This window comes from Helicoverpa zea, chromosome 13 (genome assembly GCF_022581195.2).
Source record: "Helicoverpa zea isolate HzStark_Cry1AcR chromosome 13, ilHelZeax1.1, whole genome shotgun sequence".
Classification (NCBI taxonomy): Eukaryota; Metazoa; Arthropoda; class Insecta; order Lepidoptera; family Noctuidae; genus Helicoverpa; species Helicoverpa zea.
Genome location: NC_061464.1, coordinates 9,036,563 through 9,058,086, shown reverse-complemented (window position 1 = coordinate 9,058,086; position 21,524 = coordinate 9,036,563). Strand labels below are relative to the sequence as shown.

The 21,524-nt window shown below is 36.8% G+C and overlaps 1 protein-coding gene across 1 annotated transcript in view; it reads right to left on the bottom strand.

Moving 5' to 3' along the window:
• Positions 1-3,556: 3,556 nt before the first annotated feature.
• LOC124635552 (protein kibra) overlaps positions 3,557-21,524 on the bottom strand; it is a 61,853-nt gene continuing 43,885 nt past the window's right edge. The window contains exons 4-20 of the mRNA XM_047171464.1: positions 19,004-19,112; positions 17,621-17,795; positions 16,530-17,375; positions 15,874-16,009; positions 14,470-14,572; positions 14,027-14,125; positions 13,391-13,495; positions 12,960-13,077; positions 12,224-12,401; positions 11,128-11,281; positions 10,606-10,697; positions 10,207-10,352; positions 8,757-8,867; positions 8,132-8,251; positions 7,170-7,319; positions 6,481-6,678; positions 3,557-6,081 (exon numbers count right to left, since the gene is read on the bottom strand). Of these exons, the coding sequence (XP_047027420.1) occupies positions 5,787-6,081; positions 6,481-6,678; positions 7,170-7,319; positions 8,132-8,251; positions 8,757-8,867; positions 10,207-10,352; positions 10,606-10,697; positions 11,128-11,281; positions 12,224-12,401; positions 12,960-13,077; positions 13,391-13,495; positions 14,027-14,125; positions 14,470-14,572; positions 15,874-16,009; positions 16,530-17,375; positions 17,621-17,795; positions 19,004-19,112 (3,135 nt within the window). The 3' untranslated portion in view covers positions 3,557-5,786. The remainder of the gene's footprint in view (positions 6,082-6,480; positions 6,679-7,169; positions 7,320-8,131; positions 8,252-8,756; positions 8,868-10,206; positions 10,353-10,605; positions 10,698-11,127; positions 11,282-12,223; positions 12,402-12,959; positions 13,078-13,390; positions 13,496-14,026; positions 14,126-14,469; positions 14,573-15,873; positions 16,010-16,529; positions 17,376-17,620; positions 17,796-19,003; positions 19,113-21,524) is intronic.

Here is a 21,524-nt window from a genome sequence, read left to right as displayed (position 1 = left end):
GAAGAGGTCAGATAGGCAGTCGCTCCTTGTAAAACATTGGTACCTACTCATTAGCATCCGGTAAGACAAGACTGGAAGCCGACCCCAACATAATTGGGAAATGTTTCGGGAGATGATGATGACAATCAGCTTCAAAAACAACCAATCAAAATTTTCTAAACAGCGTGTCATTCATCAATTTTTTTTAAGTTTAAGTTTTTTTAAGTCAAACAACAAGTAACAAACGCTATTTACTCAAGAGTAGACTCTACTCTAATCAAGAGTAGAGTCTACTCTTGAGTAAATAGCGTTTGTGTTGTTAAGAAATTATGAAACTTTACGTTGCTAGACACTTTTGAAAATTTTGATCTGTTCAGCCAGTTATGTTGCTGATAGTACATACTTACGTGGTTTTAATTTAGGTTGGTCTGATATATTTCACCGCAAAAACAAAGAGGCTTATTTTGTTCAGTAGATAGTTTCCAACATTTGTGGATTCGTTTTCTATATAGTTTTTAGTTTCATTGGTTTGGAGAAAATGGATGCGCTTGCGTTGATTTGAATGAACCAGGTCATGCTGAACATCCGTTTCAAGACACAGTTGATTTGGTGTGTGAAAGCGAATTTTCTTTTTGTATGTTTTTTACTCATTGACTCTCGATTTTCCTCCATTTAATGAGCCCTGCAGGTTCTGATCTAAAACATCACGTATTTAGGTTAGGTAACCTACTTTTTAAAACTATGTAAATGCCATCCAAGCTTAGTAAGTGCTGTAATTTAAGAATATCCCATTTAATTCAAGACCATTCTATGCAATAAGAGGTCAAACCGTCTTGAAATCTCAAACAACTATGTATTCATTGTAGTTCACAAATCATTAGGTAATTATGGAATACCTTCTTCTTTACTTAGATAAAATGTTTGCTTCACTTTTTCTAAACGTGCACCATTTTCGATCGTACAGCCAATATGTCGTTAGTTTCAAGTGTAATCTAGCGATTGTAAGCAGAGATTGTAGGATTGGCCCTTCGCGTGCCTCGTCCAACCGAACGTACTAAGTATACCTATACCCCACTATTTCGGCCCTATAATTAATTTCCTTTTTTATTCTAATCTGTGATTCTCAGATTTTGGCCTTATCGGTTAATTTCTTGTTATGTTAGAACTTTGACGTAGTTTTGATGGTGAAGGTGTCGGGTGATTTTGTTGACTATTTTGATTGAGTAGAGATTTTGAGATAATCTGGATGTGTAACGAAATTATTTTGGACGGATATTTAAAAAAAATGACCTGCTACTATTTTTGTATTCGTTTCGATTTTAACCCAAATCCTTTAGGTACTATTCTAATGCTTTCATAATTAATGCCCAAACAATAAGACAAGAACAGCGGGCAGCATGAAGCTATATATGTAGTATTCATCATTTCAATTAGCTAACTCGTAGGTACATATTTAGTAAATACTAAGATTTTTCCAGATTCGAATATCTTCGTGCCTCATACAGACTTCTTGTGACCGTGTATACCCGACCCTTTCCCAACTATGTCCTATTGTCATAACCAACCAAATTATTGTACCACAATAACTACACAGCTAAACGTCTACATTTAAGTACATACTTATCGCCATCTTGAAATAGCAAGGTAGAGCAATCTACAAGGTGCAATCACTTGGTATTATCGTATAGTATGCAAAGCTAATGCTTGTGCAGCACATAATGTCGGCTATCTCTGATTGATCTCGAAGTGAGGTTATGTAATGTTAAATTGTTTTGTTTGCGGGCGTTTTGGATTGCTTTCCTACCTTATTATATTGTGTTTATCTACTGACTGTTTCACCCGCGTCTCGTGGTAGCCTGTATTATGTCCTTTGTTAGGCCCTGGACTGTAAAGGACATAGGCTACTCTTTTCCAAAATTAAAGCAATTAAGGCGAGGAAGTGGTCAACAATAATTCCATAACCGGCACGCGCATCTAAGGCGCCAAAAGGGGTCGGAGCGTCTGAGCGGGGCGAGGATAACAATACGCGCGCTAGCTTATAACTAAAAGTCGTAAGCGACAAAATGGTTTTGTAATTTTAATATTTAGAAATGATAATTTAATAAAAATTCCTACTACCATTTTAAAGAGTATGTATACAGGGTTACTGGTAAGTAGACCGCATCCTTTCAGGAGGTGATAGTATAGGTCAATACGGACAAATTTGACCCTGGGATACACTGGGCAAAAGTTAACCCGTTTCAAGATAATCGAATTTCAAGATCAGTCGTCTAGGTACACGTATAACTTTTCATTATTAGTTAAAAGTCTCATTTTTGTGGATTTTTGTTTGTTTTTGGATAGAAGATGAATCATTTCATAATAACAAACCATAAAACTGTACAAATCTCAGAGGAAATTATAGCGAACAGAAATTACTTTTTTAGTAGATATTTTCTCAAAAATATTACTTTTCATTTTTTTGTGCAGAATACTTAAAAAACATCTACATTTATATGGCTATCCAAAAAGCCACAAAACACACAAAAATCCGCAAAAACGAGACTTTTAACTAGTAATAAAAATGTATACGTGTACCTAGACGACTTGTAAAGAAAAGATCTTAAAATTCGATTATCTTGAAACGGGTTAACTTTTGCCCAGTGTATCCCAGGGTCAAATTTGTCCGTATTGACCTATACTATCACCTCCTGAAAGGATGCGGTCTACTTACCAGTAACCCTGTATACTCAACTACTAAAAAAGTTAAGAGGCTTAAATCGGTCCCGTTTGCCCATAATATGTGAATCTCTTTTTAAAAAGAGGTATGTTTGATATATTTTTCTCTGTTATAAAAGTTACCTAATCATGTTTCTACAACTAACAAAATAAGGCTTATATCATGAACTTTCAGGTAACCAAGTTGTATTTTGATCCGTTTTGTATTTACTGAGAAAAATTGACATCCTTGGCGCCAAAAATTCCAATTCGTCCTCTTAACATAGCCAGTTGTTTTGGTGTGAAAGAGCAATAGATAGTCGGAGTATACATATATAAGTAGGTAGTTTAAGTACCTAGAGATTAATATTTTTTAGAGTTGGGATTGTCTTGTCTGGTGATGATGTGAACTATTCAGTACACCATTGTGAAAATATCAAAGCTTAGTATGCCGTGACGGTAAATAGTATGACGCTTAGGTACTATTGTTGTCATGTAAGTTAGTTTCTAGTGTACTCTATCTTTGCTCTAGCTAGTCCTCTCTGATCAATTACAAAAGGTGCACATTATAGTAGGCAAAGTTAATATTTGTGTAGGCAGCAAGTTATGTCGTCTCGATCTCTGATTGATCTCGAAGTGAGCTTATGTAACTGTTTGATGTCGTTTTGGAGTTATCGAGTAGTTTGTAATCCCGGAAATAGATATTTTAGTGTATGGGGTAATCTATAGGAATTTAAGTGTACCTATAAGGTTACAGTACCTATCTACATATATCTGTTCATCGTGTTAAAATGTGTGTTAGGAGAGGCATAATACTCGTACCATATCATGTCTACTAAGGACTTCTGAACAAAGGTGATGTAGAAAGCAAACAATAAAATATTAATTTATAATTTTTATTTTCATTTGTATGAATTGTATTGGCATTTTTACAAAATATAATGACCCCTTTATTTTAATGGAAGAATTAAAACAAGGCTTATATTAATTTGGCAAATCCAAATTCACCTCAGTAACAATTACACTATGTATAAAAACTCCAAGTAAATAATTATAATAAAAAATATACATTTTTTACAAAAATGTAACATTACGTAAAGATTACAGCTAAGAGACTATTGTATTCTTGTTATAAAAATACTTAACATCGACTAATATTGCTAAATAATTAATTAGAAATAATAATAGTCATAAAGTCAAAATTCAGATATGCAAATTCTTTTATAAAACGTATTTTTTATTCAGATTATTTACACAGATTTCTTAAGCTAGAATAATAATATTAAATATGATATGTACAAAATGTACAAGGACTTAATCGATATTGGGGACACAAATATATCAACTGGTTAAAGAAACCAAACAATTTTTGTAATTTTGAATGTTGTACCAAAAAAAGTAATTTATCAACGACTTGATATATTTGAATTCCCAAAATATTATAAAATAACTTATTTATTTATAAACGCTAATATAGTTCCTTTGCTTATGAATTTGAGTGTCAAATAAATAGAAAGGATTACATTAGGTTTACTAAAATTTTAGCGTTTATAATTAAAGTTACTAAAAGTAGTCTTAAAATAAGAATGATAATGAGTGAGACAAAGTGTTCAGTACAAACTCAGATCTGATAACACATGGAATTATATATATCTATTGATATTACGTTTTTATTGCACGTTTAAAACGTCAATGTGCCCGGTTACGTTCGTCAGACCTAGAAAGTTAACTAGTTATGGCCTTACTACAAAAACTTTAACCACTGTTTTACACTTGTCTAAAAAAAATGTGGCTCCAAAATGAACCATATGTCAACGTCATAATTTGACATTTTTTTAGACAAGGCTTAAACTGACGTTAAAAAGTTTTTGTGGTAAGACGGTCAGAGTTTAGGCACTTTACTTAACAAACTTATTAAGGTTATTATGATGAATATTTGTGAACGGTTTTAAAAAATAATTTCAGATAATTTCTAGGTCGGTTTTATATTGTGTAGGGCGAGTACTCCACATAATTTTAGCCTTATGTACAAAGCTTTCTTTTTGGCCTTTCAAGTCCTATATATTCGGTGGAGAGAACCCTAACTTGATATAACTTTTGCAAATATTAAAAACATTGTTGTAAAGTACTTATGTAAAATTGCAATTATGTACTGTAGTCAATTTAAAATTTAAATATTTTGCGTAATTTTTAAATATTTTGCAAAAATTATTTGTGTGTGCTTTTGTTTATATTTTATCTACAGATGAACTTAGTCGGTGGGTCCGCAATTTTACGTATTTTTATTTACAAAGTGACCGTAACCCCACATTATGTTCTAATTACAATAAAAAAATATGTTTGGCATACATTTTGTGACTCATCATACAACTACTTTGTACCTATTTACCCCATCTGGCATGCCATATATGGCACAATCGCAGGCTATATTTCAGGCACCAATCATTTAAAGGCACATTTAACCCCTGAACTACAAGATAAATATTTTTTGACTTTGTAATATCAATAAGAAATTGTTGCAATTATTATCTTATATTGTCAGTTATACTATAATATACAACTTTAAATACATAAGTATACCTATATCTGGGCGGGATTTCATCAAATCATACTTGTTTCAGGAGTGTGTAACATTCAAAAATTTTGTTCATTATTTTGTACATACAATACGATACGATACATAAGTGGTATAAAAATGTATAAGATTCAATATTGTAATCTTAATTTTATGGCACTCTATTTGCACAGATACGTACACGTATTAGAGTCCGGATATATATAATATAACCAATAACACATATTATATAAGTTCTCGCTCAGTCTTCGATCCAGAAAATCTCAATAGGCAATAATGATCACAGAAATATTTAAATATTGTTTATTTGCAATTTTTTATGGTGCCATATTTTTGCCATAGGCCATACTAGAGCTGTTTTGCGTCAGTTGGTTTTAATTTCAAATTGCGCAGGAGTCGCCATTTCAACTGAATTTTCAACTGTGAAAAAGATCGAAATTTTCTTCAAAGCCATATAAAATGTACGTTTTTACGTTTTTTCAACTGACAAATCGACTCTTGCGCAACAAACCATCTTTAGCAAACAGCCCCCCTTTCAAACCTGTACACCCAGCACTCTATCAACCACAAACTCATACCTCACTTCATCAGTCTTAGTATCTTCCTTGTTGAGACAAGGGTTCTTGCACTCCACGACCTCTGGGACCTCCTGTGGGGTCGTTTGGGGGTCTCGACGGAGCTCGTACGAGGTCTTGGAAGACCGGCCGTCGGGGGTCCTTCTCTCTTCAAGTTCGTCTTCCCAGTCGTCCTCTGATAGAATTTCGTCGCCATCCTCGCCGGGTAGGAGGGGGATTGTGGTCTTTGTTCGAGTGAAGAAGGCCATCTTTTCTCTGTTGGAGAGAATTTTGTTGTTAGTTTATTGTGTCACTAAAATTAGTTACATACCTATATCCAGTGGTGAAGATTGCGCCTACTCTTTGATATCATAATATAATAATACGTCCAAGGCCGATTTCAGACACGGCGGCTGTTTTCATATAAGGAGATCGGCCAGTTGTGCAGGACATATTATAGTGCACAAGCATTTGTGCAGACACAAGTGCACTCACTATTCCTCCTGCGCCCGATGGGACGGCAATCCGATACGACCGGAGAGAGATCAGACGCAGGACCGACATTTACGTGCTCTCCGATGCATGGGTGTATCATTCACCAACTTCCAGACTCCAAAGTTTCTAGAATATCTTTCCTTTAAGAACTTGGACGGAATACTATCTTCGTATACTCACTTGAAGGTGACGAGGTCAGGTTTCCGTCCTCCCTGTCGACTCTTGCGCAGGCGGTAGATCTCGCGGCACGTGCGGCTCAGCAGGCGGGCTGCTCGCTCGCCGCCCGCCGTGCCGGGGGAGATCAGCCGGCGTAGTGTCTCGTCTTCGGCCACCCACGCTGCGACGGCTGGGTCGTTACGGGTGCAGGCTTCTTCTAACCTGAGGGAGAAGGTGAGGTTTAGATATATTGTACAACAAAATAAATCCTGTACTGGACAAAATAAAATACAGTTATTTCGGAAAATATGGTTCAGTTTAGTAACTAAAATCACTATCGAAAAGGGGGAGACTATTCTAGGGCATACCAAAAGAGCAAAATATTGCAAATATAACAATGGGATAATAAGATGCATTTGTATTCTACTATTTGCTCTTCTGCTTCAACCACACCAGCCATATTCGACCTGTTTTTGAACGGTGCCACAAATTAGGGAAAGTTAGCTTGAGGACCTAATAATAGAACTTCGTTCTAGCATCTGGCGAGTTGGCATACCGTTGTCACTCCTTGGAACCCGGGGCTGATGTAAGTGGTTCTAATAGAAAGCCTCGGGGAGCCGCAGGTTGAGTATGGATGATTCGTACGGTAGGGTATTTTTTTCAAGGCATCCTTCCATGTATGTGTTAGGGAAGTGGTGTGGTGTGTATGTTACCTCTTCTTGAGCGCGGTGAGGTTGGCGATGTCGGTGCGCAGATGGTGCAGCCGCGAGTGCTGCGCGCGCAGGTCCAGCGCCAGGTCCAGCGACGTGCGCGGCGCCGCCCGCAGGCCCCCGCGGGCCCCCGACATGCCGGAGCGGCCCCATCTGTGAGGAAGAATACAGGGTTATTGATAGCCTACAGTAACATTTGTAGGGTTTCTTAAGCTAATGTTTTTTTCTCACTTTACTCAGAGTAATAAAGTTTTTTTACTCTCTCTTCTGTTGTGGATTTTGTGTGAAAATATTACTTAAGAATACGTATTGGGTATATCACCCTGCATGTTCTATATTTATTCAGTTTTCATTTATACACAGTGTTTATATGCATGATCTAGCATGATTATATAGTCATGTGGAGTAAAGAAATGCCATAAGGCAGACAAGTCAGGCACCTTCTTGTAAGTTAAGTAATGTACGGTAGGTGTGATCAAAACGACAAGCTACTAGAACTAATGAGGCATTCGGGTTACTTGACACATCTGTCAAAAATTGGTTTTAATTGATTGATGATTTAGTTTAAAAAAACGGGCAGGTTACAAAGAAGGTGAAGGAGGCGGAGCTACTAACAGTCCTCGTCCCCCGATCACCCACATTGGAGCGTCCCTTTCCAAATAAGTATACTGCATAATATAATTGGACGTAGTTATGCAGAAACATTCCAACCCACTGTACGCGTAAATGCTTATATCTCAAATTAAACTTGAATTTGAGATATAAGCATTTACGCGTTTCAGTTGTATTCTTTTTTATTCTAACTAGTAAAGGTACTAGAGGTTTTATTGTTGAATTATATTGAGTTTAGATAACCATATGCTAAATTTTAGGCTGTTCAATCACAATAACTCGATTTCGGGTGACTTGTGGGTTGGAACGTTTCTGCATAACTACGTCCAATTGTAAAAGTGTTAGTAACATACCTGAGCGAGCGTCGCTCGCGCACGCTGCGGTCGAAGGGAATGCGCGCGGGCGGCGGCGGCTGTGACGTCACGCGCCGCGCGTACGCCGCCATCGACGAGTCCGACTCCGAACGGTTCAGTCTAAGGAAAATGTTGTATGGTTAATACTTTGTCAAATGAATCTTTGGTATTTGGATTGCATCATCTTCCGAACCTTTTCCCAATTATGTTGGGGTCGGCTTCCGGTCTATCTGTATCCATGGTAATTGGATACTTGTAGATTACCATTTACAGTTTAGCTATATTATTGACAGGTAAGTTAAAAACTCATTTAAATTGGTACTTATATGATATTAAAAAAAAAAAACATCATTACATTTTCATCATAATTCGTTAAATAATTAAATTAAAGTTACCTATTTGGGCTGATTTTTAAGAATTGTGGGTTTCAACAAAATAAAATTGACCTTCGAAAAAAAAGGGCACAGCAAAAAAAATGTCAAAATCATGTTTCTCTGCAATACTAAAAAAACACTACTAAATTGAGGTACAAAACAAACGGCATAAAACCCACAAACTGAGAATTATTCTCCTTGAAAACTCTACACCTACTACAGTTTTAAAATTGTAATAAGTAGGTACTGACCTGCAAATGTACTGGGCTTTAGCAATGCTCTGTGGTTGCGGCGAGAATGTTTGAGACCTCTTGATTGTGGCCAGGGGCTCGCCGACGCTGGCGTTCACTTGTTGGCTTTTTCTATAAAAAAATATGTATATATTGTAGGTGGAAATTAAATAGAATGAAGGATTAGTATGTGCTGAGCATTACTGTAGTCAATTTCTTCATATGAAATAATTTAAACACCCTTTACACAAGACACAAAGAATTTTAAAAGCTGTATGATTCAGAAATAATTTAAACACCCTTTACACAAGACACAAAGATTTTTAAAAGCTGTATGATTCAATATACAAATACATATTTTTTTAAACCTTTATTTAATACTGTATTATGTATTTCGATCTTCGAGAGAAAATATCGCAGAAAATTAAAGACCAAAAAAGCTACTGAATATTTCAAAGTTCAGAAATTGCTTTCAGCAAGGTGAGAATACTTTACTGTGATAAAATTGAATATAATAATGCTCACAAAAACATATAAGATACATCCACATTGTGCCACTATTCATGCTAGATCATGCACATAAACACTGTGTATAAATGAAAACTTAATAAATATACAACATGCAGGGTGACATACCCAATACAATTCTTATTAAATAATAATATTTTCACACAAAATCCATAACAGAAGAACAACCAATCAAGAGTAAATAAATTATTGGAGAGAGCAAAAAACTTTATTACTCTGAGTAAATCGAGTAAAAAATCTTTATTACTCTGAGTAAAGAGAGTAAAAAATATTTTTTTTTGTTTTTAAGGTATATCACCCATGAAAAAGACCCATGTAGCTTATAATAAGGTATTGTAAGCCGACACAATGTAAACATACCTATATACATATGTACACAAGTAGGGGAATATATTATTTCTCTAGCGGAGTGTGGTGCGGCCGGCCGTCGCCCGCTCGCCTCAACTTCATATATCTGAGAGGAAAATTTATATCTTGTAGCCCAACACCCTTTGTTAGTAAGCCTAATTTATTAAAGAAGGGATTTTTTTTTGTAATGTAGATCAGTAACCTTTATATTTTATTTCGAAAAATACTAAAAAAAAGGGCACTGCTTTTTGCACTCGCATCGAATTTAGTAACAACAATATCGTACCCATTTATTTACTAAACACCTCTATTAAATATCAATACTACAAATAAGGCAATTTACAGCTACAATAACCTCATAAAAATACGTTTTAGTCAAAATTACCACCACCAATAAAATTACCAAACTACTATTAAGAAACCTCAAATTACTTTACCAAAGGCCTAAACAATAACCTTAACTAAAAAAATAAAAATCACCGTAACCCAATACCACTTTAACCATACTTAAATTTAAAACTGCTTTGAATAATTCGAAGATTGCTTTAAATAAGGAGCAGATTGCTTTAACCATGGCAAGTAAGGTGAAACATACCTTCTATGTAATTGCCTCGCGCCTTCAGGACAGAAGTTACATTCAGTGTTAGTTTCCTTCTCGGCGGTGGTGGGGTGGAGGAATTCCTCCTCTAAAGCAATATCCTCCTCAGGAATGTAGTCCTCGAATGAATCCTCTTCCACTATCTGTGAGAATAATCATTTAAATTTAGTTAAATATCATTCTCGAAGTATATTTTTTGGGTCTACTGCCAAAGGAAAAACAGATAAATCCACATCGTTGTAAGATGACATTTTATAAATACATTTTTAACAGACTTCCCAAAAAGGAGGAGGTTCTCAATTACTCGAAATCTTTTATGACTTTTTTCAGGATAATTTTGCTATTTACTAGGCTATATTCAGAAGACGTATGTTCAAGTAAGTAATATGTATGTACCTGATTGAGTGGTTCTCTGGACTCCTCGTCCTCCGATGCTGAATTGTCACCACAATCTACGTTGCACTCTGCTCCCGTCATACTTTCTGGTCCTAGAACAAAAAACAATACTTTATTTTTCTCGATTCTTATACCCGTTTCTTTCGCAGTTTAGAGACCATGAAGGTTGAAAATAATCTTATTCCTGAAGTAACTCTTATTCCATTATCTACTGTATTTTATCTTACGTTAGACCTTTTATTTTACCTTTAAAGCATTACAAACAAATAGTATCATTTTCCCGTAATCAAGTTGACGTGTCTACTTTCCTGTTGACTACTTTATGTTCAAATTGCTAATAATAAGCTATAACATAATGACACTATGTTTTATTATTGTTTTTGGCAATGCTTTTCTCATAAAGTGGCAACATTATAATCTCTGGTTTTTCATTGAGTATCGAAATGAAGAAAACAAAATATGTATAATCTAAAAATACACTGTCATACAAAACTATAAAAATAATCTAGCACAAACCCTTACCTCTGTTCCTAGTAAGAGTAGAAGTCTGAGAAGATATAACGGTAGACTCATCCGAACTCTCATCTCTTCTCATACACCTGAAGCTGAGCACATTATACCATTTCTGAGACACCGTGTCCGGTTCGAAGTCTGCTAAACTGACTTGTGCACAACCCTGTATGTACAAAAAATAATAAATATTTAGTAAATGGTTAAAAATGGGGGCTTTAGGGGGTGTTTATTAGTTTGTTAGTCAGAAGTAAATCGCTCTCGCCTTGTGGGGTATTCACATGGCACTCGAGGCTTGAAGCCGAATACTCGAATTTGGCTAGTTCTCATCATTTTTGCTTGTATTGGATTAGTATCTGGTATAATTATAGCGATGATTTGTAGATTTTCTACTGCCCTTGTTCTAGGGTTTAGTGAGATAAGGTCAATTTTTCAATCATCAGATAACATTTTTTTGAAGAATATGTGTTATTTTTGATAGATTTTGTATAGAAAATATGTCAAAGCGCCATGTTCCTTTGATAGAAGTAAGTTGACGAATGAAGAGTCCGATACCGATGATGAAAGGCCACTTATCTTTTGTTGGTAACGTGAAGGGGAGTGTCAGATTTGTTCTGTGTTGATGTTATTCAACTGATAAGTCATCCATTTAATATTTTACACATAAGGGTTTTTTTCAAGTATGTACGTATTTCTGCAGCTGTGTCAAATATTTGGGACTTTTGTTTGTGGACATTTGCAATGATGATTACATTACACATTAACATTACATTGGTTTTAGCAAGTGAGAACTTTAATCATTTGTAAGGTAATTGGTGAATATTGAAAATTGTTGATAACTATAGTTCGGCCATTCAGAGAATGCGTTCCTGACACGTCGCGATTGAACTGACGACGTAACTTTGCAATGGCGTTGCAGTTACGATAAAAATATTTTTGCTGGTTGTTTACCGTTTTAACAATTGAGGAGCATTAAAACAACATTATTATATCAATAATCAATGAATGTTATTACGTCGTCAGTTCAATCGCGACGTGTCAGGAACGCATTCTCTGAATGGCCGAACTATAACACCAGCTAGAAAGGTGTTAACATTTATTTACTCACCAAACACTCATCCCCAGCAGTAAGATTGACCTGCAGCGTGGCAGCCCTCAGAGCTCGAGTCCCCAGTGGCGCGGAGTGCGCGTGGCGCAGCGCCAGCGCGGCGCCGCGCCACGCCGCGCCGCCCGCGCGCCACGCCACGCCGCAGCCGCCGCCTACTACGAGGGCACAGCGGACTCCACTGTGGGAAGAAGATAATGTGGTTAAGGTATTGTTATAAAAATTATTGTGAATACAGTTGGAAAAAAGGCTTTGCTAAAATGATAGTTACACATTTTCCAGATATCCCTTCTGTATTATATATTATCCTACTAATAAAAATGTGAAAGTTTCTGAGAAGTTTCTGACAATATATGGATGTATGTTTGTTTTTCTTTCACACAATAACGACTGGGCAGATTTGGTTGAAATTAGGTATGTAAATAGGTGATACCCTATAACATACCCTAGATTAACAAATAGACTACTTTTTATCAACACACCACGCGGGCGAAGCCGCAAGCAAAAACTAATTTTCAATAAAAAAATAATGTTATAAATACAACAGTTTGTGAAAGATTATGCAAATAACTATTCCTATCACGCAAAAACTACTAAATGAATTTTGATTAAACTTAATAATAATAGTGCTTATTTATCAGAATAAAATAGGCTAATTTTTATCCATATACGAAAAATAAACACAACGAGACACGGGTGAAGCCGCGAGAAGAAGCTAGTAAAATAATATTGTACTTACACTTGAGTGCCGATGTCAATGAACAGCGCGTGCAGGTTGCGTGCGCGCAGGATGCCGATCTCCAGAGCACTCTCTTCTACACAGTAGCGCAATTTGATCTCAATTTGGGCACTGTTTACTGTAAATAAAGAAAAAAATATATACTTACAAACGTTAAAAGACATTATAAAAATACCACGATATTAAGTTAACTATCTGTTGAAGAATGTGTACAAAAATTCTATAGCTATTCACGTTAAAATGACCAGATGGAATAAAATGTAATTATGCTACGTCCTTTAAAGACAAAACTATAAAAAAATCTACATAATTAACCTAGGTACCTGCGGGAAGGAATCCTATCTTTCAAGTAAATCTCAACCTTACGGACATACACTATATAACTAAAATTCATCCTTATCGTATAAAAAATAAGGTACATAATAGTTTACCAGCATTGGAAGGATCGTTAGCCGCCTGCGCCGCTTCGAACACGCCAGAGTCGCCCGCCACTGATTCGTCGCTCACTGCCGCTGATACCGATCTAGTGTTTGTGCCTGCAAATTGGAGAATTTATTGTTATTTAATAATAAGGATATTTATTGCAAAAGGTGAAAGCTGCTTAAAGGAAGTCTTTATCAAAAATTCGTAACTGTAATTTTTAAAAGAGTATCAAGATTTTGAATATTATTCTTGAATATTACGAGGAAATAGCCTCGTAATATTCAAGAACTACTTCAACCACTCTAATGGATCCAAATCTTTGCCCAAAACAAGTGAATATTATCCCTCTTTAATATGAAAATACGAAAACAGGAACACTCTTTCCAATTTAAACAAACATTCTAATTGATTATGGATGTACCAATTAATTTATTCTCATCAATTTATTTCAAATATTTGTACATAATCAGTCAAATACTGAAGGCACCACCCACTCAACTACTAAAACATTCTATATCAGTTATTCTCTGCGACAAGAATACTTTTAAGAAGACCTAAAATCAAGCTATATTTGAGTATTTTGAGAATCATATACCTAGTATACAAAAAAAAATCATAAAATGTAATAATTGAATGATACTGACCACTAGAGGAGGGAGTCCTGGGCGAGGGTGGTGGCGGCGTCTCCGAGATAGGCGACAGCGGCTCGCACGGCCGCCCCGGCCCTTGCAGCTGAACTGGAACTGAATAAACAGACATTATTAATATATTTGAAGAGGTAAAATAAAGTAGTCGATCGAATAAAGTTTTGTTAGGTAGGTTTGCAATTTTATTTAGTTGGCGGGGCATGTTTTCTTATTCCATACTCTTCTATTTGCCGTCAACTTACAAGTAACATCATTTCTAACCATGTCGACGTACACGCAATCCATCCATGGTTTCTTTGGTCGTCCCCTTCTATTATAGCCATCCACTTTCATGCTCATCACCTTACTAACAACATGACAGCCGGTTTCCACATAGCTTTTCGGTTACCGAAGCATCTTTCAAACTTCCTTCAAAAATAGTTTAGATGTAGTAAACTTACTTGTGGCAAGTCCTGTGACTTCATTGAGGCCGGTGGCGACACCTATCCTCATTTCTGCTAACTTCTCTTCCAACTCTCTCTGTTGCCGCCTTTGCCTTTCCACCTAAAACACAAACATCCGAATTGAGAACCTCCTTTTTGGGTAGTCGGTTAAAAAGGCTTCTTATAACATTTGCAGGAAGAAAATATACTTGTGGAGTTAAAAAATACTTAGATTTATTTATGATCTTTAAGTGTTTCTCTTTTCTTGTATTTACAAGTGATTATGTCATTACAAGATACTTTCTCATACATCATAGATTACACACATTATAAGTACGTACAACAAATAAACACTAATCTTGTCATAACAGTATATAAAGTGAAAGCAAACAAGCCTGGGGCGTATTATATGATTCGGCATTATATTCTGATAGGAGTAAACTTACAGTGATGAGAGAATTGATAAAATTCATCAAAAGCTCTTTTGGATTGCATCAGGAATAGCGTTTTTAAGATGGGAAGCCATCCTATGATCCCTCCGTGTCTACTGATTAAAATCTATATTTGACCTTAATGTACCAGGGCCTCGTTAATTCTTTCAATCGATCCCGCTGTCAGAAATAGCTTAGTGACTGTAGAAATTCTGAGTTACTCGCATTTTTAATGATATTCTAAGGATAGGAACTACTTCATACACCTGGATCAAAATATGCATCCTGATATTTCCCTTTAAGTTACTTTTAACCTACCCATTACCAAACTTTGACCAAAGCATATCTTTGTTATAATTTAAATAAAAATTAATAAGTAAGGAAACTAACTAACTTTCGCATTTCAATTAGTTAAAATGTTCTATGCGCTTGTGCCGATGTGCACAGATGTCAAGGAGCATTAAAATTTGTCACAGCGGCAATGTAATGATTAGACAAAACACGACGGACCGATAAGTGTGTACAATCGTGCAAATTACAATCACACACGCTTTCATATAAAAGGTAAGAAAAGGTTGTTTACGTAAATAGAAGTTATTTTTGTTAGAGGTGTGAAAGTTTATGTTCAATTGAAAGATTTGACATCTATATTCAGTCTATATACTTAAGATAAGGGTATCTATGTTCTTTTTATTGTCAAAATGAAAATAGTTAAAGTATCAAAAGTTACTAACTGGAATTTGTCTTTACTAGGTAGACATATCAGGTAAATGGTAATAATGGTGTAATTCCAAAATTGACTATCTGAATGTGGAATAGAAACAAACAACAAGCAACGTAATCATTCTGTAATGAAGGCATAATCGGTAATGATGAGACTGGAAGCCGATCCCAACATAGTTGGAAAAAAGATCGGCAAATGATGATGAATTGACAAAGATTACAATGATGACAGTCTAAATGATGATAATATGACAATCTGAATAAATACCTGATGATAAGAAGGTGGTGGTGGCGGCGGACTGGCTGATGAAAGACTACTCCTGGGTGACAAGGACGGTTGAGAGGGAGAACTGCTGGCCCCGGGAGTGACACTGTCAGCATTGTAACTTGTGCCACGTAGTAACCTGATGAAAAGGAAATAAGATTTAAAAGCTATCAAAAATCACCAAATTAGGTAGGTATGCAGATAGTTTGGAACTCGTAAGAAATTCTCGCAGTTTTTAAATACAAAAACATTGCAACATTTATTTAAAGGCCGGTACCTCAAAACTTTCAACACGAAAAAGTATGAGAATTTCATAAAACAATAGCCGTAAAGTATGTCAAAAGTTGTATCAGTTGACCTTACATAGGACAAAGATATGCAACGTAATCATTCTGTAATCCTAGGAGAAAGTGCCGACTGCATTCCCAATCCTTATAAGGCTGTTGCGAATTTGGACTGAGAAAGTCTAATCGATCCAAGAAAGTTTAAGTCATTGTCCGAGTTCAAATTCAAATCATAATCCTACTTTATAAACGTCCTAAATCGGGAAATTAGCATAAAGCTATCCGAACGTTGCATAAATTTACTTGATGTATCGCTAAACGTGTTCGTAATAATTTACTTTGACGTTTGAATGGGGAAAAGTATTTCGCACTCACCTTTCAACTCTTCGATGCAAATCTACCATGTCGATGGGTTTGTCAGCGGAGAACGACGTGGCTATTTGCGGGCCTCCGTAAATATCGGTAAAACTGATACCGGAACTTAGGGAGCCTTTACTACTGGCTGTAGAGAGGGACCCTAAACTCGAACTACTTGACACTGACAGGGTACTTGCTGATAAAGTCTTCAACTGTCCCTCTAATGTCGTCATTGATGTTAACGCGTCTTTTAACTGTTGTAATAACAGTTGCTTTTCTTCGTGTAACCTTAGTCGGTCAGCAATGCACTTGTTGGACATTTCAAAGGCATTTTTGAGGTCTTGCTCTAATCTCTTGCATTCCGTTTGGATTTCAGTCATCTCTTGTTTAGATCTTGTTCTTGGAGTTATACTCCTGAGTTCTCTGAGTAGCTGTTCCTTCTCTTGGAAGAGCAGCAGTCGATCCTTGTCGGATTCCGCTTGCCCTGGTTGGACTTTGTCCTCAAGGTCGGCAAGTTGCTGCTGTATCTGTTGTATCCTCTTCCTGGCTTCATCGTACTGTAGGCGAACCCGCGCCATTTCAGCTAGCCTCGTGCCAATAGGAACTAAGTCGGCACACAAGTCAGTTTGGGAAGCAGTACTTAGTTTCTCCTGAGGGAGGGACAGAGTTGATAGGTCAGGTGATGCGTCCCCAAGTTGCAATCTCGTCAAATCATCTTTCAGTTTCGCCAATGATTGCATGAGGTCTGCTCTTTCTTTCTCCCCTGAGGTGAGCGATTTCTGAATGTTTTTCAACTCAGTCATAATTGCTTGGGCTTCAGTGATGTTGTAGCAGCCCTGTTGAGCACTGATCTTTTGCTCCACCCTGAAATAGAAAAATATCGGAATGAGTTAACTTGTTGCTGTATCCTTTTAATCGTATACAAAGTAGTCGAACCAAAAATTTATAACAGACCAGAGTTGACACTCAAATGCACACACCACACAAAATCACTCAAATATTTACTGATCCGACTCGTGGCCATGATTTCACAGACACTCAGTATACATGACAACCGCCCAGCTACCCTCGTCTTCGCCACCTAAGAACCATTTCTAAAGCATACTAACTCAGCCAAGGTGTCGACTCCGCGACGGGCGCTGGCGACCTCTGCTCGCGCTTGCCTTAGCTCCTTGCGTAGCTGAGCGACGCGGCCGCGAGCCTGCGTCACCTCCGATCTTAGCAGCTCGGGGTCATGGCGGGAAGTCGTCGACGTTGTCGTCATAGACGTGGTTGATGAACACACTGTGATAGAAAAGAAAAAGAAATTGTTATGAGGACAATAATTTAAGAGGTCAGCAAATGATGATTGTCTAGGATTTAATCCTAGGATAAGACTCCAATGTAACCGTAAGTAATGTTTATCTTTCAGAAATATATTGAAGTGATGGTGTATTGATAAAAGATACAATATAAATTATAACCGTCAAAGAAGAACAAATAAAGCGTAAGAATAAAATAATGCCGTCGAGTGGAAACATAATAAAATAAAAAATTACATTCAATAAAAGGACACGAAGTTTCAACATTAAGAGGCAGGTTTTTGCGATAAAATGTAGACACTATCTATGGAATCAGATAAAAATAAAGCCTTATACACATTACGACCGTAAGTTTTGTTGGAAAAAATAAATATTAAATTGAAACGCTTGTCGTATGTACAAGGGACATTGTATTTGACAGAATTATTAGTATCGCTTTATGATAGTCTTAAGAAAAATAAAAATACTGGACAAGTGACCAATTAATTCTTATACTTTAAGTTGCGTCGGTACTTATGTAGCTCTCATCTTTGAAGACGATGTTGTAATTAAATTTTACCCTATAATGAGAATTTTACTTATTTTATTTCTCAATATTGTATTGGTATGTAATTAATTTGTATTTCTAAAGTGCATCCCTGCATTAACTTCCCCAAATATACTAACTTTATATTATATCAAAATATACATATTTTATATCGAAACGTTTCTTTGGAGCCCGACGGACCCCTAATAGAGGATACGTAGATGGCAATCGTAGAAACGGCACAAATGATTATTTTCAATTTACCGACGTCCTCCCGAGCGTATGCAAACAAATTAACAACTTTTTGTTTTGATGACAATTTACTACATATTGGCTTGGGAGTGTACCAATGCATTTAAATACAACTTATACCTTTATTAATTTGTAAAAGCTTCCTACCATAGGACAGACGAGTGGCTTACCTACTCGTCTTGGTTGGTTATGGTATATATATATTTTTAAGTGTTTTGCTAAGTCTAAAAGTAACAACCGGCAAGCAAAACGACCACAGTGAGAAACGCTATTATTTTTAATATTCTTTCACGCTGATTTCTTATCTTACTCTGAGTACAAAGACAGGGTAAGGTTTTCAGGGCTCTAAATATTTTACCCCGAGTCCATGACATTAGAATTTATATGACTTCTATTATGTATAAAATACTTACGACTAGTCCTAGAGGCTGCGAGCGTGGAGAGTGCATTATTCAAATGCTTGTACTCATCCTGGGCTAAACACAACCTCTGTTTCTTCACATCGTACATCTCTTTCTTCGCCTGTGGACAAAAAGAGAGGGAAATCAATATAACAGTTCCAAAAAATAAGAACTTCTTCTTTTCGAAGTCGGTTAATGGACTTGTTTCTACCTGCTCCACAAATTACTTCCCAATGGAGTCCAAAGCGAAAAAACAATTCTTTAAAATTAATAAAATCCTTCCCCCGAGTTACAAAAGATTTTCAGTAAAGTACGTAATTTTGGTATGCTGACGATACACAAAATCTTTTGGAGCCATGTAGACGCCATGGAAGGAATTTGAAGGTATAGTAATTTATTTATTGTCTTCTACAAAATTTTGGACCCAAGTGAAAGAAATGTATGAAAACTTTGCTAACGGAAAACAATGGGTTTGGAGTAAATGGGAACGAGCCGGTTAAAGAAAAAAGCAACTACTAAATTAAGAATAGGTTTGTTAAAAAGTATGGCTGACGAAATTACAGAGTGGACTGGAGAAAATAATTAAATTCCTATCGTGGTTGGAATATCAAGTTATTCCGTAGCACCGTGTAATAACTGGATACAGTGTCGTATGGTAATGTAGGTAGATAATGAGTATGATTATTTTGAACTTGAAATTCCTGAGGCGTTTATATTGTTTTGTTTTGATATCGTAGTTTATGGTGCAATCTACACATTTTTACGCTCTATAAGGAGAGAGCATGTTTCAGGACATAATCATATTGAAATTGATAACCAAAATATTATAATAAAATTCAGCGATCAGACAACTATTAACAATAATAAATTTTAAGTACTTATGCGATTTTTAACAACCAAACCTAAGTACCTATTAGTTTATATATTATGTAAACTAATTAAAACTGCATGATTTGTATCTAATAAATCAAGACCGTTACGGTAGGATACCTTAGTCAGACTAATCTTTTAGTCAAAACAAATTGACTTTGAAAAATTTGCTTTAAAAGCCGTATGGTGATCTCTTTTGATTTAAAAAGGGTACATAATTACGTTGATGAGTTGTTCAGAGCTCATGTTTTTGTGGGTAACATAAAAATTGATTGAATTACAAGACAAAACTGCTTATAAAAACTTAATTATTTTGCTACTGGTCCACAACGTTATTCCACATCAGTTTTTATACTATAAAACGTTTGATCGAGTGTGGAAAATTGTTTTAAATCTCGAAACTGCTATGTTTGCGGTAAAACGTACGTATTTCTGAAAAGTTTTATCTGCTAGTCATTTTTCGACAGATCGATAAATATTTATAGAAACCATAAAAAATAGTGAAACCACCTAAAAAAACCTATTTCGGCTAGGTGTTGGACCAAATGCAAATATTTTTGCAGGCAAAATTTTCCTGTGCTCCTACAACTAAACATTTAATCATAAAGTCATATAATATTTGGTCAAGACATGAATGTGTTAAAATAGAGGCATCATAAAAGTATAATGATACGTAATAATCCACTGAGAATTCATAAAGATAAGGTTAAAATATCTCGCAAGAACATACGAAATTCATCAAGTCACATACAAAATTAACGAGTCATTAGATCAGAGTACAGAAACACGCATTTTTTGCTCCAACCGTTAAATACAGTATTATAAGTTGGGCAATGACTTTTTTGGTTTGGAATCCGTGTAAAAACAGGTACGAATCATCGTACGGTTATATCCTGCTCTGCAAAAAATCACAATTAAATAACTTTGAACAATGTATTCAAAGCTCTGACGTCAAATGCCCGATCTCGATGTGTAGGGTGTACATAATTTGAGAGGAAAAACAAGTGACATTTACGGTGAAAAGCCGCAGCGATCCATTGAGCCTACAGGCTTGCTGCAGCCGACTCCAGGTGTGCGGCGGGCACTGCGGGAAGGTGCCATTCCTGCTGAGCACCTGCGTGGCCACGTAACCTTGACCTTCGTAGTACGCCACTTCAGACACAGGCACTAAACGCACTTCCGCGGAACGTATCTGACGCACTGACAGTATGTTTTCGTAAATAGCCTCGTCCTCTAGGTTTTGACCTTCGGGGCAGAGCCGATAGCCGAACTCGCGACTGATCTCGTCGAGGTTAGCGTACTCGGGGCGCTTGCGCAGCTCATCGATGTTCTGGTACTGGGGCTCGTCGCGCACGCGCAGGCCGGCGGGGCGCGCGGAGGAGCCGTCCACGCGCACGCCGTACTCGGGCGGGCGGCGCTCCATGCGCGCGAGCTGGCGGCTGCCGAAACAGCCGCGGCACCAGGTGTGCGCGCGCGGCCGGCCACTCTGCGTTTCGGGCTCAGGGGGAGGCGGCTGGGACCACATAGTGAGCGCTCGCCGCAACGGACACATCTTAACCCCCAAAAGGGCGCGCGTCGACTGGCGCGGGCGCGCGGAGCTCGGATGGCGCGCAGTGGAATGCGCCCGCGCCGCCGAAAGAATGCAATCTCGGGCGCATTTCGG